Consider the following 17887-nt stretch of genomic DNA (forward strand, 5'->3'; position numbering starts at 1 on the left):
CCCTGCCCTGTGCTGTGTGTGCTCCGGATTCATTCCCACCAAAGCAGATCAGACAGAACCCACACCACAGCTCCAACCCCAGTTCACCCCACGCCTGCTCCAGACTTACCTGCTTACACTAAGCAGCAGCAGCAACACTGGCTGGGCAGAAACTGTTGTCCAGAGTGAGGGAAAAGCAGACCTTCTCCCCTCAAGGCTGCCTAGAGCTTCCTGCCACAGCTGCCTGAAGCCCATGCTGGGCTGCCCTGCAGCTCCTCTGTGCTGCCATGTGGGGCAGCCCAGAAACAGCAGTGACAACAGTGGAGCTGCAGGACAGCCCGGTTGCCTAGAAAGGCAGTCCAGCCACAGAGCTGCCCCAGCCCTGCTGCATGCCCAGGGGGCAGGACACGCTACAGCCAAACAGTGCCTGGGTCAGGCAGGACTTATAAAAGGCCCTCCGCAGGCTGGATGAGGCCTGTGGCCTGTATTTTGCCCACACCTATTACAGATTGTGGTCAGTCTGCTCCTGAAAACAAGGAGTATTTTCTTATCAAGTTCTCGAAGGGAATAAAAAAAAAAACACAAAACAAAACAAAAAAAACCACACACAACAAAAGTTGCTATTTACAAACTTAAGGAGGATTTATTTAATCTATACTCTAAGAAGTCTTAATTCCGATCCATATTTTACGGTCTGGACACATACAACACTTAGCCTTTAAATGTGGTTTAAACCTGAAACTGACAGACATACAAGCCTTTTGAATGAATTTAAGGCCAAAAGAAATAGCTCAAAAGACAGCCTGGAATTTCTAGGTATACTGTTGAGCTGGTTCACAGTGCACCAGGTCACTGTTACATATGGACACAGAGCACTCCATGACATGGGTCTGGTCTGTCCTACAGACATCCCACATAGCATTGCCCCTCACCCCCAAAACCTTTAATTGCCTGCTGTACCTCTCCCTCCCTCTCCCCGCCCCCCCCCCCCCGGTTACCTCCCCCTTTTTTGGCACTTTTTAAATCAATGAGTGTCCTTGCACTGCTTGTTTAATAAAAGCTATCTTTCGAATACCAACTATGTCCTTACACGGCACTGGACCATGGTCTCTCATCATGCCACCCAGCCCCTGGGAACCTAAAATTGTGGGTCCAGAACTCTTCGAGCACTTCTCTTCCACAACCACCCCAAGTCAGGCTAGCACACTGAGGACTTCAGTCAAGGGCAGGCTACTGCACTTCACTTTGCTTATGTTTAAGAGAAAAGGAAAAGTAGAAATGTCCCGTCCTCCCACCCCCCACCAGCCACAGGTCATCCACCACTGGAACTCCCAAAGTGTGGCTTGCAAGCAGCCCTCACCTCTGGTAAAGTATGTTAGGCTGGATGCTTATCCCCACCCTATGATTTTAGAACCAAAGCACTTCTACATGTAAATATTTTTATCTGGAATACTAAAGTACTGTACACATGGACACCTCTGACCTATAACACCTGTGAACCAGTTACCAACCAGTAACATTTAGGAACAGTTCAGTTGTTCCATATATTCCCATCTTTACTGGTTTACGAACAGAACTTTCAGGTTTAATCCCCAGCATAGGAATACTGAAAGAGATTGAAAGAATGTATGATCACTCGTTACAAGTATGGAGGGTGAATGTTGAAAGGGCAGGTCTTTTAAGCTGAAAAACAACACTGGTCAATCAGGTCAACATCTATAAATAGAATTAAAAGAAAGAAAACCAATTCTGGATTGCAAAGCTTCTAGCAAAGCGATAATTTAAAAAAAGAAAGAAAAAAAAAATCAAGCTTAAAATATAAAAGCAGGATTTTTTATTTGTCATTTCAATACTTTGCAAAGTATTAGAAACATAATGTGTATATGGCACCTGTACACTAATGTTTAAGTCTACAACCGACTAAAACCATTAAAAACTTCCCCTGTAAACTTATAAAAGGACAAACAGCCCAAATGAATCAAAACACAGGGATATCAATCATTGTAAATATGCTTTACACATTTAAAATCAACTTCTTGTGGAAAAATAGTTCAAGCTGCTAGTTTGTACATTTCAACACTTCAAAAATGGAAGGAGGGCTTTAAAAGCAAAAAGCCCAACACACTGAAGTAACAATCATCATCATCATCCACCAACCTGCCACACTTTTTCTGTCTTCCCTTTCATTTATAACCATCACAGATAACAATTGAAAAGCTTACCTTCTTCTGGTACCAGACTATAGCATCTGTTACTTTGGACGCCATTTATTCCAGTGCATTCATGCAGTAATCATTTTAGGCTGTTGATAGAAAAAGACAACTTTACTTCACTTTCCAAGAGAAGGCTGAACAAAACGTATGTAAAAATACTCCAGTAACCTGCAAAGGAATGTGGTGAACAGCTACACTTACATTACACTCTTCCTCATTACTATTTTAGTAATAGGTTTTCCCCAAGTAAACAGCAATCTGCTACGATAAAAAGGAGACAGAATTACAAGATCTTTTTCTACCTTTTCAGTAATGTGTAACTGGAAAACAAATCAAGCTTTATCACCATGTAGACAAAGTATTTCTTAGTATTTAAACAGTTCCAGGGATTCACAGTGGATGACTTTTTTTTTTTTTTTTTAATATATACATCTAATTAAGTTAAACAGCAAATTTTAGCATAGCAATACGTTAAGTGCATCTCCAGAAAGATTAGATTTCACTTAAGTAAATCATATATTAAAGAAAGTAAGCATACTGTAAAAAAGTCAGAAAAAGGGAGAAATTTCACAATGGAAAATTAGATGTTCTGTCTGATGTAATTATTGTTGGACATGTTAACTGCTAATGTAAAATATATGTTCTTGCTAAACTAAAAAAAGAAACTGAAACCATATCGAGGAAGATATGCAAAACATATTTTAAAAGTACAGAATGGTACTATTAATTATATTAATTTAAACTTCTTTAAGAAAATTAGACAGCATTTTGGAACTTTCTTTTTTTTTTTTTTAAACATTTTTATGAGGTTAAATTTAACTTTTAACCTGCACGGTTTTCCCCTAAAAACAAATTTTAGAAGTCCTTGCTTCACTGAACTAATTAACCATATTGTGAATGTGTTTTGAAAATATTCAGCACAAAAAAAAAATATTTTTCTGTAACAGAGCACCATATTTTAGAAGATAGATGAAAATATTCTGTTATACTATACAAAGGTTTCTATAATCTAATAATTTTACATTGTTAGGAATCAAACCATAACTTTACAGCATAAAATGTAGTTGAAATAATGTTTTCGTAGCATTGGAATAGCAAAATAATAAAATATACATAAATCTGTTTTCTTCTTATACTACATTTGCTATATAGCTGAACAGCTAACAAGAAAGGAGACATGAATTATTTAAGAGAATTAAGGATTTTTTAAAAGAAAATTATTTGAATAAGCAATATTCTTTTAATTATAACTATATGATCAAAGGAACAAAAAACCCTTCACAAGAAATGTTGAAAAAGCTTCCACAAGTGTTACACAGTTTAGCTTTAGAAATCACGGATTAAGAAAAGCTGCATTCTTAAAATTTACACACTAAATTATTTCAGCATATCTATTTTAATTGCATTTGCAACACTTACAGACTTTACAAGCTTATTTGGAAGTCATCACATCTAGTTCAGGGTTTCACAAGGTTGCACACATCATGTAATACAGATAGGGGCCTTCTTATGACCTTGTACATAGACTGAGTTTAGCTGACAATTAAACTTAATTGACCACTGAGTTTAGTCGAGCCACTTAGGCTAGGGACAGAAGTTGCATATAAACCAGTTTCAGTTTAAGTGACTGGAAACTGGTTTAAACCTGTAACAGAACACAAGTTCAGTGCACATAAATGACCAAAACCAGCTTAAAATAAGCCTGACTGGATGTAGTATCAGACTTAACTGATTTAGTTTAAGCTGGTTTATGGAACTTCTGTCCCACATGCCATGCTGATTCAAGGTAACTCTGGACCCTCTCAATGCTAACCACATCCCTCTTGAAGTGCAGCGCCCAGAACTGGACGCAGTACTCCAACTGTGGCCTGACCAATGCCGCACAGGAGGAGAAGGATCACCTCCCCAGACCTGCTTGTGATGTATCTGTAGATGCATGATAAGGTGCGTTTAGCCTTACTGACCACATCCTCACATTGGTGGCTCATGTTCATCCTGCAGTCAACTGCGACTCCAAGATCCCTTTCTGCTACCACGTTAACAAGAAGGGTGTTCCCCAGCCTATAGGCATGTTGCTGGTTCCTTCTCCCTACGTGCAGTACCTTGCACTTGTCTGTATCAAATTTCATCCTATTCTCATCCACCCACCTCTGTAATCTTTCTAGATCTAGCTGGATTCCGTCCCTCCCCTCCAGCATGCCCACCTCGCTCTACAACTTGGTGTTGTCAGTCAATTTGGACAGCATGCTTTCCACACCCACATCCAGATCGCTGATAAAGATGTTGAACAGTAGAGGCCCCAGGACTGAGCCCTGGGGGACTCTACTGCCCGCATCCCTCCAGGTCAAAAATGACTCGTCCACCACCACTCTCTGGGTGCAACCATATAGCCAATTTGCCACCCATCTAACTATGTAGGCATCAGTGCCACAGTCACCAAGTTTTATTTAGGGAATGTGGTAGAAAACCATGTCAAAGGCCTTCTTAAAGTCCAGGAAGATGACATTCAACCTGACACCCCCGTCCAGGGACTTTGTGACCTGATCATAAAAAGAAACCAGGTTAGTCAGGCAGGACCTGTCCCCAATGAACCCATATTGGCTGACCCTGAAAATTACCTCCCCTGCTGGGCCCTTACAGATGTGCTCCTTGATAATTTTCTCAAAAGTCTTCCCAAGGACCAAGGTAAGACTGACCGGCCTATAATTGCCAGGGTCCTCCTCTCTCCCCTTCTTGTAAATGGAGACCACATTGGCCCTTTTCCAATCCTGTGGTACCTAGCCAGTGCCCCACAGGACTCATACAGTCGTGCCAGGGGCCCTGCTATGATCTCTGCCAATTCCCTCAGCACCCTCAGGTGAAGAGCATCTGGACCTACTTATTTAAACACATCCAGCCCCTCCAAAAGTTCCCTAGCTAGGGTGTCCCTGACTCAAGGCATGGCGGTGTCTCCCCTGGGTGCATCTGAAATTTTAGTGGGGGGAAAATGTCCCGGCCCCATTCAGGAATATGGAGGCAAAAAATTCATTAAAGAGGTTGGCTTTTTTGACTGCTGTACACCTCAGAAGGGAGCGTGGGAGGGTGTGAGAACAACCCCTTTGGCATGCCATTGAACCCCCAGCATTGGGGGGGGGGGGGAAAAAATCACCCTTCAGGGGGGGTTTTGCTCCCCCCCGCAGTTTGGAGCCAGGCTGGGATTCCCCCACCTCTGCCCCCTATCTGTCCACTTGGAGGCAGAGGCTGGGGAAGGGGTGGGGCTGGGTCAATCCAAGCCCAGCTCCAAACTGCAGGGGTTCAAAAAGCCCCCTGGTTGATGTTTTCTTCCTTATACTGGGCAGCCACTGGCTGGGTGGGCTGGCACTGGGCCAGGGGGTTGTGTTCTCACCCCCTGCCCTCCCCCACCTCTTGGAGATGGAGACTGGGAAAGGGACAGAACTGGGGCAATCCCAGCCTGGCTCCAAGCTGCACTGGGGGGCAGGGGGAGACCCCCAGTGGGGTATTTCCCCACACCAGACAGACCCCAGCTGGGGGACTAGTGCTAGGCCAGGGGCATGTTTCTCTCCAAAGTCTGGCTCTATGCTGGGGGACCAGGGCTTTCCCTGTACTGCACAAGCCCTGGCCAGGATTCCCTCCAGCTGTAGCAAGCAAACAGTTGTGCTAAAGCTTCTGATCAGAATCTGGGCCTTCCCAGAATTAAGCAATAAAATTAAACTAAGTGCTTTATAAGGCAATGGAAGAAGTGAGCGCTGCTATTGGTAAGCTGGGCAAACCAGGTACAACAATTTCCCTATAAGAAAACAAAACCAAAAACTAAGTAGGATTGGTGTACCATATCAACATCTGGCATGCAACCTGAGGATTGGACAATTTGGTATGAAAAAAAGTTACAAAAGTAACTAACAAAAGAATAGGGAGTGTTGGCATGCAGTGATTCTAGGAGGACAGACATGGCTGCTGCACTGAACACTGGGCAAGCCAGAAACATCACACACCCAGCAGAAGACCTGATGCACGGTGCCTCTGAAGGTCACTACTGAAATGTCTAAAGAGCCACTTGCCAGGTCATATTATGGGGAGGATGCCTGTAATATCACTTGAGTTACTATTAAAGTTCACTTGATATCAAATTGGACAAGTAAACCGTGTCAATCCTTGAGGGGCTCTGGCAAAAAGAAATCCTATTGGTAACATCTGACCTGGGCCACCGCAGGCACGTGACTGCATTTCCAGAATCAAAACTGAATGTCTGGTCACTTGCTTATCTGTTCAATGTATGCAACTCAGACTAACCTGCAAAAATTGAATAACTCAGCCTTGAGCTTTTTGACTGTCTGTACTTAGCCTGAAAGATACCAGGCATACATGCAACTTTTCCTGCACAGTAGACACATTCTGACAAACCACTCATTATGTTCTAGTATTTAATCATTTAGTGGTAACGTAAAGGCACTGCAAAAGAGGAAGCAGATAAAAGAAACTTAATCCAGAAGTTTACAGTTTTCCTTACGAACATCTATCCTGACAAACTGTTACCTACGGAGAGAGATTCTACAGACAAGCTCAAGACAATGCTGGCAAAGCACTTCAAAGATATCAATGCCGTCTTTCCAAGTCACAACTTTGGCAGACAGAAGGCACAGGCTTCTGTATAATTTCCTCCAATGATGTAACCGACAGGAGCAGGGCAGGAGCCCCAGGCGCAAGCGCGCAAGTGTGTGTGTGGGGAGGAGGAGCAAAGTTAAACAAAGGGATCTTGAGAAACTAAAGACAAAATGAAACTCAACAAAAACAAACAGTGACACACCAATACAAAATGAAGATAACTAGCCTAGAAAGTGGCACTACCAATGCCCCACAGGTTTGCTGTTACAGCCCAATTTTGGTTCAAGACCTGATCAAAGGATGTTTCTAAGGTTGATGACAATAAGTTAAGTATAAATTAGAGATGAAACATTTCCACCTAATGATCCAATCAGGAGGTGGTCTCATCTAAACCTTGGCATTGCAAGTTCTCCCTCTCTCAGAGAAGGAACTAGTCACATTTTGTTAGTAGACTATAGACATCTGTACTTAATATGGGACCCTGACCAGAAGTTTAACCTAAAATGAGGGGGCTTTAAGGGCTTGTCACAGTGAGCCACCACAGTAACCATTGATCCAATAGGAACAGATGACTGGGAAGCATCATGAACTGTATTGGTACTTTCCAAGGATGTTTCAAGTATACAACTGCTACCTTCTAATCCAAAGCAAAATGTTTGTCCATAAGCATTTAGGCAATGTTTATTTCTCTGGCTCTGATCTGCAAGGCTGAAAGATTTAAAATGCATGCTTTTCCACCCATAAAGAAAGTATCTAGTCTTAAAGATGTGCTTTCAAAGATTGCTCTTTAGTAAACACTTATGTTAGAAAGTACTTCTGCTGTCAATTGGATATGTGCAGATTCTCATAGTGATAAGTACCATAGATCTAGCTCTAATCAGAGGCAGATACCTGCAGTCAAGACTTTGCAGACCATTTTAGCTCCTCAGACTGGAGAAGAGGTTGGCTTGCTTTGACCCAGGTTTGGAAAGATAACATTAACTAACAAATGAAAAAAGCATAAATGGGGGTTTTTTTGGGCCCAAGCAATCTCCAGGGATGCCAATGAATGCATCACACCAGGACTGCTTAGCTGGTGACCCATAGGCTACATGCAGCCTGTGGCTCCCTGCAGCCACCTTTTCCACTGCCCAGCAACAAGCAAGAGGACTTCAATGGAGTGGGGGTGCATGCCACCCCTGATGCCCGCACAGAAAGGGGAGCTGTATGCCACCAACACTGCCCAGGGGGTGAGGGTCACTGTACCACCAGCACTGCGTGATGGAGAAGGATCCCAGGGATGGCCTGCCACATGGTACGTGTCCCTTGGGCTTGCACACATCCACTATGTATGGCCCCAGCCACAAAGTTGGACAGCCCTGGATTACACCTTAAGGGCTGGTACAGACATTATACTATTACTGGTATAAGAGATCGGAAATGAGTCTATACCCATTACAGAACAGAAATTTGCATACAGACTAGTTTAACTGTGGCAGAACCCAGTCTAAGATTTGCCTTCCCCCGGCCCCTGGGCGAATGTGTGTTCCGTTCACTACCGATCTAATCTGTGCTGGTTACTGAAAACCATGCAACTTAGATCGATTCTGTCTCAGGCTTTTTGAATGTCTATACCTAGCCTTTAGGCATCCTGATCCTGGAACTAGAGCATATCCAGGCTGATCTATAATGCTTCTTTGAAGGCCCACTGAAGTCCATACAAAAAGAAAAAAAAAAAAAAAAGACCTAGAAAAAAATCCAGACATTTTCTAGTCAAACATGAAACATCCCCTGTAACCAGTTTCTACAAAACTAACTCTAATCCAAGCCATTACTTAAATTAAAGTTCCCGTGAAATCCACAAGTAGTAATACTCAGCCAGCAACACAGCACTGCATCAATCTAGTAATTTTACTTTCTCTGGGGTAGCACAGGCCAAATAAAATGCTTAGCTGATTATACACAAATAGGAAAACTTGCTGAACATTATAGGCAATGGCTTTCTTTGGCTGGTGTAGCTGATAATGTCACTGGTAATGCAGCCTTTCCCTTGGGAGCCCTGAGCTGGCCATGCGTCCCTTTCCTGTCCCAAGGACACAAGGCCAAAGCAGGGCTCTCGAAGAAATAGCAGCGAAGTCGAGTGCTCCAAGCAGGGGCGGCACTGGGGGGAGCTATAGCCATTACTTATGAGAAAAGAATGATGGAACTGGGCTTATTTAGTCTAGAAAAGAGGAAACGGAGGGGATTTAATAGCAGCCCTCGACTACCTGAAAGGGGGGGGCGGGGTTCAAAAGAGGATGGAGCTACACTGTTCTCAGTGGTGGTGGATGACAGAACAAGGAGCAACAAATCTCAAGTTGCAGCAAGGGAAGTTTAGGTTAGACATTAGGAAGAATTTTCTCCCTAAGAGGGTAGTAAAACACTGAAACAGGTTACCCAGAGATGTTGCAGAATCCCTGTCCTTGGAGGTTTTTAAGACCTCGCTCAACACAGTTTTGGCTGGGATGATCTAGTTGGGAGATGGTCCTGCCTGGAGAAGGGAGTTGGACTAGATGACCTCCAGAGGTACCTTCCAAATCTAGTTTTCTATGATTCTATGGATTCCATTTTCATAACCCTACTGCACTCCACCCCCCCCTCCCCTCTTGGAATCACTCCGCCTCCCTCCCTCATTCCATTGTTTCCACAACCTGACCCCTGCATAGGGCAGACAGACGAAAGCACAACAGAAAATTGGGCAGAGAAAGGAAGTAAGAGTGGCAGGCTGGAGGCAGGCAACTGGGAGTACCACCTGTGCTGCCACTTCACTCCCACCCCTGATCCCTGGCTGCAGCACAGGCACAGCTTCCAGCTCGTGGGAAACTGAGCCAAGGCCAGGCAGTTGAAAGATGCCTGGCCTTGGCTCATTGCTGTTGTTTCTCTCCTCCATTTTCTCCCCCAGCAGCAGTGTAAGCAGAGCTAGAAGCACAGGCAGAGGCAAGGCCCTCCAGTTCTGCAGGCCAGATTTGGTTTTATGTGGCTAACAGGTACTTCATTTTAATTGGTATTTGGAAAACATCCAGCATCTTTTCAGTGCTACCACAATCTAAGTAATAAGGATAATTCAGGACAGCATGGATGAAGTGAACTACCTCTTATGAGAAAGGTGATGGCAAGAAAGAACGGAAAATCATCTTTAACAGGAAGAGCTTTACAGAAGAATATAGCTCTTAACCCCAGGCTCCTTAGCCATAACTGCTGTGCATGACAACTACTTTCCTTTTCTGCAAGCTCCCACTCCCAGCCAGTTCTGGCAATATTCTTCTAGTACAAGAAAAAGGTAATACTATATTTTGTGGTAGATTTTTATAATTTCACTAGAAGCAAAGGCCACTGCCTAACTAATCAGTCAATATGGCTAGGTACTACTTAAATTGCCATAAAATGTAATCCTGCCCCACTGCAAAAGTCAAAGAGCCCTATTGCACATCTTTGGTCCAATTACTTAATTATTTATCCTTCAATATATACACACGTAACAGGACTTATTTACACAAGGCTCATCTAGGTTCTCTCAAACCAAGTACCAAAGTTCTTCTACATATGGAGAAAATACACTGAGATTGTGAAATATTTCATAACCTTTCCCCAAAATGTAATTTGTTCCCATGAATAACTTCCATGTAGATAAAAAGATCAATTTAAAAGTGTCTTCAATATTAATTCAGCAGTTTTGCTTGACTTTGCAATAACCTAAATTGATTTTACTTAAGCAGATAAGTCATTATGTGCCAAGATGCAATACAATCAAGATCCTTGGCTGAAAAGCAGATTATACAATGTATTTAGGGCAAATAATGTGACAAATAATTTTTAAAGTTGCTGATGGTCCCACAATCCAATTTTTAAGAGAATGACAGCTGAAAGTTTACAGCGTTCAACATTTATGCCAATAAACAGAACATGCTTAAACAAACACGTTGTGGATTTGTAGTATAATACAACTGTAACTTTATAGGTATTTGGAAGAGTTTTAAGATAAAGAATTTTAAGGACAAACTATCCTTTAGTTACAAGTTCCCAAAATGTCAAGGAAAACTATGCATCATACAGCGACCAGACTTTACAAATCAACATGTAATGCAGCAATTCCTTCATTTACTCTTCATTTACTTCTTTCATGCACTCTGCTTTCCTTCAAATGTTACCTCCGCAACTGAACACAATTCATATTCATATTTTAAAATCCCACTTATTTCCTGAGTACAACATACAATCTACTCTCTACTGCTGTTTAGACACTGGCTAAATTGTGAAGCTGACATTATAAAAATAAATAGGAAATATTTCTAAAAGCATTGCAAGAACATAGCACATTATGAATCAGTTTTCTCAGGTTGAAACTCTACTCAGAATCAACACTGTAGGAATTGCTGTAGGCCGAATACTTTAGTAGATCTACGTTAAAGATTAGTTCCTCATTGACATTGAGCTCTCTAGAAAGTCTGTTCCCATTTTCAGGCACCAAATACTTAAAAAATATAAGCATGGAGCAGAGCCAGCAATGGAAAACTGCCTCCAGCTGGTAAAGTCGGAAGGGGATGCGGGAGAGAAAGGGAGGCAGATCAATGCCCCCGCATGGTGGGGGGTGCATGATAGAGCCGTGGCTTGTGGGGTGAGGCAGCTCCTGCTGCTGCTTGTACCCCATGAGGGTGGGGGGGTCACGTGCCGCCAGCTCTGTGCAGATCGGAGCTGTGGCAAAATTTGCAGTAGGTGCAGCCTCCTCCCAGTGCTGCCGGAGTCCACACCAAGCCCAGCCCATGGCAATAAGAGCTGCAAAGCGCCAGCTCTGGCTTAACCCTGCAGCTGCACTGCCCTCCTGGGGTGCAAGTAGTGGTGGGAGCTGCCCCCTGTGGCAGGAAGCCACCTTTGTTTCTCCCCAAAATCTCTGTGCTGTGACAACTTGATTAGGATGGGCCCAGCAAAGGAGACACACCCTTACCCTATCTTTAGGTAACCTGAGCTGGCTACATTCCTGAGGGAAGGGGGAAACCTGCTCCCTCCGCCTACAGTGACTGGTATCAGCTACCTGGGTGAAGGGCTTCTACCTGGTGGGCTAAAGTCTGCATAGCAACTACTGATGTATTTCAAATTGGTTGGCTGAGAGCCGACCAGAGCTGGCCTCCACTGGACCAGGTGAATGAGGTCACAGGGGCTATATAAGTTAAGACTGCCCAGGAGGAGGAGGGGGCAGCAGCCATGCGGGGGACTCAGATTTAGAGAGGAGTTTTACCATCTGAAACTGGCTCTCTCCCCCATAACTCATGAGCTAGGAACAGCCTGTCTCCAGAGGGAATCTCCAACAGCCTCTGGACGATGCTTGTGAGTAAGCTACTTGAGATCTGATTAGATATCTAGCTGGCAGTAATTCAGATGCATGATCAAAAGGCTACCTCAGACACACTGTTTTGCTCTATGGGTTTTCTATGGTATTGCGCAATCCTGTACCCTACGTTCAACCTACCCCTGTAATCAGTAAAGTTCTCCTTTGTGACTGGTGTGGGAGACTTACTGAGGGGTGGGTCTAAATTATGCCTAAGATACCCCTTACGTCTGCAGACTAAGGGAGACTTTCCTTTTTGGCCCCCGACTTGGGGAAGTGCCCCAAGTGCCTGTACTGGGTCGAGTAGCCGTAGGACTATCAGGCCTGTGTTTCCCCGAGGACACTGGGCCGAAACAGTCCCTTCTCAGGGTGGTGGCAGCTACGTTACCCCCAGGCTAGCGAGTGTGCTCCAGGAAGGGGGTAAGCCAGACGTGAGGCACCCCTAGGGAGGCACTCGGAGACTGGAAGGTTGTCAGGCACAGGGAGGTGGGCGGCTCAATGCAGGAGCGCCCCCTACTGGCCCGCCACACCCCCAACCCCTGGGCAGTGGCTGCCCCCTCCCTCACCACAGGGAGCATTGATCTGCACCCCCACACCCCTTCCTTCCCCCTTCCACCACACTGGCTTATCACCTGGAGGCAGCTGTATCAGATATCAGATACTGAGCAGTATCGGCCAATATGCCTCCTTAAATATCGGCTATCGGTATCGCTCCCAAAATCTCTGTAAAAATATGGTTTGCAAATTCTGTCAAATGAAATATGCATTTCCATTCCATGGTATGCTCCTTTATACAATAACCTTATCCAACATATACATTTCTCTGGGAACCCCATTTTTCCTAGAACCTCAAATATGTAATCATGATCTACTCAGTCATTTGCTTTTTCTAAATCTAGGCTTTCTATAACTGTGTTTGTTTTCCTCTCTTGGATGTGGAACAGTGAATCTCTGATCGCTTCAGAGATCCTTCCCTGGTACTGCACCTAGTTGGTCTTCATCCATTATCTTCTGGAGGTTTTTCCTCATCTTCAAAGCCAGCAACTTGGCTGTTAAGTTGTAGCCTATATTAAGGAATGGAATCAATCTCCAGTTTTTCAAGAGTTCCTTCTCCCCTTTTTTGAAGAGTAAGATCACAACAACTCTTGTAAAACCATTTACTGCCTCTCGTATTTCCATTATTTCCTCGAACACTTGCATTATACAACTCCCTATCCTTGCCCAAAGCGTCTCTCAAAATTCCATAGGCAGTCCATCTGGGACCTAATGATTTCCCTCTTCCAAAGGTTTTAAAAAACTCCTCTTCCCTTAAGATTCTCTTTTCTTCCATCTTCTTTGCTTCCTCTTCCTTCTCAATCTCTTTCAAGAAATCCTTCATCTTCTTCCTGCCCGTTTCTTTCTTCTGGTATACCTCTTCAAAAAAAATCTTCTCATTGACCCCAACACCTCTTGCTTTTCCACCTAGGCACCACCTTCTTCCCACATTGTTTAAAGCTCTCTCTCTTTCTGTTGCCTTCACATTGGCTGAAAAGTATTGGCACTGCTCTTTGTTTTCTCCCACCCAGGGTACTTATGCTAAAAATATTCTCTCTTGCCTTTTTTTTAAAAAAAAAACGCAATTTCTAACTCTTGCCTTGTTTCTTCTAGCTCTTCTCATACCCGTCTTCCTTCTGCAACTTCTTGTAGCAGCTCCTGCATCTTTCTTTGTAGTTCTCTTAGCTCAGAGGTGGGCAATTATTTCGGGTAGAGAGCCACTTACTGAGTTTTGGCAGGCCATTGAGGACCGCATGACAGGCAGCCAGGGGCAGATAAATATTAATTTTCTAAATTTTTTAGGGGCCCAGCAGGCCAGATAGAATGGCCTGGCGGGCCGCATCCAGCTCACGGGTCGCATTTTGCCCACCCCTGTCTTAGCTCTTTTTTTTTTCCCTTTTCTTTGGCCTTCCTTCCCAGAGAACTCTTCCATCCTCTTCTTCACCACCATCCACCATTCTCTGGCACCCCCAAAATATTTCATTGTTCACCACCCCTCATATTGTCTTGTGCATGCTTAACATATCCCTTCATCTTGTAACCTTTAATTTCCACAGTCCCTTCCCTCTCATAGGGCTCTTACCAAGCCTAATTTCCAGCTTCAGTATCCAGTGATCACTAAAAGCCATATACGTGGTCTCATTCTTCCCTATCCCTATTTCTTTTGTTATAAACATGAAGTCAATTCTTGATTGTTTCTTTCCACTGGGGTCTGTTCTACTGAAAGCCTTTTCTACTGCCTACACATCTCTTAGCGACTTCTTTTATAATATTTATTAACAGTCTAGATCATAGATCAGCAACCCCCAGCACACGTGCCAATTAGTAATTAGATAGTAAATCATGAGCCTTTTTACTTCCGTCTAATATCATGCACCGTTTGTACTATATATAAGTACACACAAAAATACTGCTTAAAAGCATGTTTATGGAATACCTGTACTAAAATTTGTAGCAGTTTCAAACAGGTAAAATGCATCACTTCTGGATGAACTAAGTCTATGGGTACTACATGCAAATGATTACAAGCATGTTTATTTCAAAGGTCAGTGTTTTCAAATTTGCCCCTCACTTCTACGTGCTCAGGAAGAGCATGATCTGATGGTAAGGAGGTAGGGGAAGGGCTAGAGCAGGGGCGGTACCTGACATTCATTTTCCTTGCTATAGTAGTGGGAGGACACATTCAAGGCAAATCTCCAATTATGAAATTATATACCTGGAAAATTATAATAAAATTTATACATTTTCCATATATAGAATCCAATTACTGGGGGGGTCATCTTATAGTCCAGTAAATATGGTAGGTACTAATCTAAAAAGAGTATAATTTATACAAACTGAATTTCCATTTACAACATGTTTATAAACCACCTCAAAAGTGGGAAGAATCTAAACAACCTTGATATTGTCCCTTGTGCATATGTTATATACTCTGTCACCCATTACTAGGGCTCTATATTGAGCTTAGGGCTTCAGACCTTTTCCACATGAGCTATGGAAGTCTCTAAAGCAAGCAGTGTGAAGCAGCCTCTAAACAGGCACATTCACTGTTTCCTTGCTTTTACTCCCCATATTTATGTACCTGTTGCCTCGTCTTATATTTCACTATGAGCATTTGGGCAGATAATTACCCATTAATACATGTTTGTACATCCCCTATAGGGTTTTGGTCCATAACCACGGCTCCTAGAAGTTAAGCAATACAAATACAAACAACAGGCAGGGGTTACAAAAAAGTGCGCTTATGGATGCCTAATTTTAGGCCATATTAAAATTCCTAGTCTTTCACAGAGTAGAAAATATGTGGTCATAATTCTACTATGTATTTCATATAACTAGCCATGTTAAAGTGCCAAGCAAACTTTTTCTATAAACGAACCACAGCTCTCCTCAAAACACTCATGGCTTCCCTTATGCTAATGCCAAAAATAGATGTCCATCTGTTCCTGCAGGCCAGTTTTCAGAAAGTAGTGCTTTTTAAGCAACAAAATGTACTCCAGTTGAAATTGTAAAAACTTGCTGGGCAATCAGCAAAAAGTTTCCAAAAACTAACATACACAAACTGTAGCAATCTTCCTCGAAGGATTTCAGTGCTCAGAAGAGCAATGCACAATGTAGGATCTATCAATCCAAACAAAGTAAACAATCCAGAACAAGTATCTTTAGTTATTTATAGGGGTAAATTATCCAAAGCATTTAATTGTTTTAGGAGCTCCAGAATGTTTTTATACAGTCTATAAAAATTAAGAATCCTACCTCTAAACCCTTAGGTTAAATTAAGAGCACACAGGTTTCATTATTCACAGCATTTATTTTTCTGTCTGTAGTGACTTCACTAATTTTGGAAGCCCAGTTATCTCTAGGATAATACCAGAGTAAGCAATACCAACTAGCAATGAAACATCATGGAAAGAAAAAATAGAAAATAGTTCTCCTACTCATTAACAATTGATATTGTTTTGATATCTGTAAGTAGTACCACACAGACCTGATGAAGAAAAGTAAAGCATTTCAAAGAATTGCTTCTTTCCTATTATTCATCTTTTTGAAGATGCCTACATTCAAATTCCTAATGCAAAATTTGAGGGGGGGTCTTTAAACTCTTGTATACTACAGAATACTCAGACAAGGTACAAAGTACCATACACTCCCATTTACAACTGGTAATAAGATGGTATCACATACTACAGACACAATAGGAGCTGACAGATTTGGGGGCGGGGGGGGGGGGGTGCAGAAAAACACTCTACTAGAAGCAGTAGTGCACTATTCAGCCTGGCTCCAGTGTCCGAATAGATCAGGTGTTTCAGCAGGACTCTTTGGTGCTTTTAGCTAAAGCTGATTCAATCAGCTATTAGATAAAAGCACCAAAAGAGCCCCACTAAAGCTGCCAGTCTCTACAGATATTGGGAAAGCTGAGTGCAACTAACACGGTACCTCTTCTAAGCATGCACTGAGCTCAGTCCAGAAGTATACGGAGTTTAACACAGGAAAACCACGAGCTCAGGGAAAGAAAGTACAACTGTGTCATGCTATCAACAAAACTTCAATAAAATTACTTACCATGAAAGTCTATGTAAATATATGCCAAATGATTTTCATCTTGAGCTGCAAGACAAAACAGAACTCTCCTGCTTGAAGGTTTTTTTTAAATCTTGGATTAATACTACCAAAGCAAAGCACAAGTCAGACCCCTCCTTTATTTGGTGACAACACCTACTAAATATAAACACAGACCTAATATGTGACACATCTTGTGACACAGTCATATTTGGCAGTACCACCACACATGTTTGCACTCAAGGTAAAATATCTTGTGTTAGAAAAAGGAGATGTAAACCCTTTGGCCTAGTAGATTCTACACTATACTGGAAGCAGAAACAGGGTGCTCTGGTCTCAGACTTACAAGAAAAATGTGACAATGCTCAGTTAAATCCACAACTTTTATTGCCCTAGCCTTCAAGGCAGGCAATTATAATTGCCCACACCTCATAGATAAGGTAACAGGTTGCCCAGGGTCACTTCAGGTATAACTGTGCCCAGATACTCATACCTTCTCTTCCCCACCCCAAAACCACCTGCTAAAAACTGGGCTGTGCATTATATGTGAGAAACAAGGATCTCTACATGTTTGCATATTTAGCAATATCCTATTATTACAATCAATGGCAGAATTCCCAGCTAATTCAGGTGGGAGATATCAGGTCCTTAAGGTTGCCATTGAAATCCATTTAGTGGAGTTTATCTATTATGTTAAATAAATTAATTACATAACTCCTGTTACCCCCAACTGCAGGGCATTCCACTAGCACACTAAACCTAACCACCATGCCTCTCACATCAGCATTACCTCTTAAGTACATCATGTGCGACTTATACCCACTTCGTTTCCAGGTCTGTCCTCTCACCACTTTTCAGCTCAGTATGTTTGTTTTTAAAATAGGTTAACAGTCTAGAAAGATAGCTCAAATAAACCTCAAGAACATAAGTCACTCTCTCAAGAACATTCAACCCTACAATAATTTTTTTAAAAACCTGAAATACTAAACATATCTGTTGCATGGAAACCACACAGCTATAATTAAACATATACCTTGCCAAATCTAGTAGCGAAGTAGTTTCCTCCAACTGAAAGAGAGACCAAAAGCATGCATGCCAGTCAAGTAACTGTATGACTTACAAACAAAAGCCAATACTACTGGTTGGCTTTAAGTATGCT

The 17887-nt window shown here is 42.6% G+C and overlaps 1 protein-coding gene across 6 annotated transcripts in view; it reads right to left on the bottom strand.

Annotated features, from left to right (window-relative positions):
• PHTF2 (putative homeodomain transcription factor 2) overlaps positions 1-17887 on the bottom strand; it is a 154154-nt gene that overhangs the window by 128317 nt on the left and 7950 nt on the right. For 4 of the 6 annotated variants that reach the window (XM_090041923.1, XM_090041921.1, XM_090041922.1 and 1 more), the window contains exons 1-2: positions 16732-16868; positions 2202-2281 (exon numbers count right to left, since the gene is read on the bottom strand). In XM_090041923.1, the coding sequence (XP_089898049.1) occupies positions 2202-2246 (45 nt within the window). In that variant the 5' untranslated portion in view covers positions 2247-2281; positions 16732-16868. Of the gene's footprint in view, positions 1-2201; positions 2282-16731; positions 16869-17887 lie in introns of those variants that run through there. The other 2 variants (XM_090041919.1, XM_090041918.1) reach the window with 2 other exon arrangements.

The sequence above is a fragment of the Crocodylus siamensis genome, chromosome 4 (genome assembly GCF_052110815.1).
Source record: "Crocodylus siamensis isolate JL-2025a chromosome 4, ASM5211081v1, whole genome shotgun sequence".
Taxonomy (NCBI): domain Eukaryota; kingdom Metazoa; phylum Chordata; order Crocodylia; family Crocodylidae; genus Crocodylus; species Crocodylus siamensis.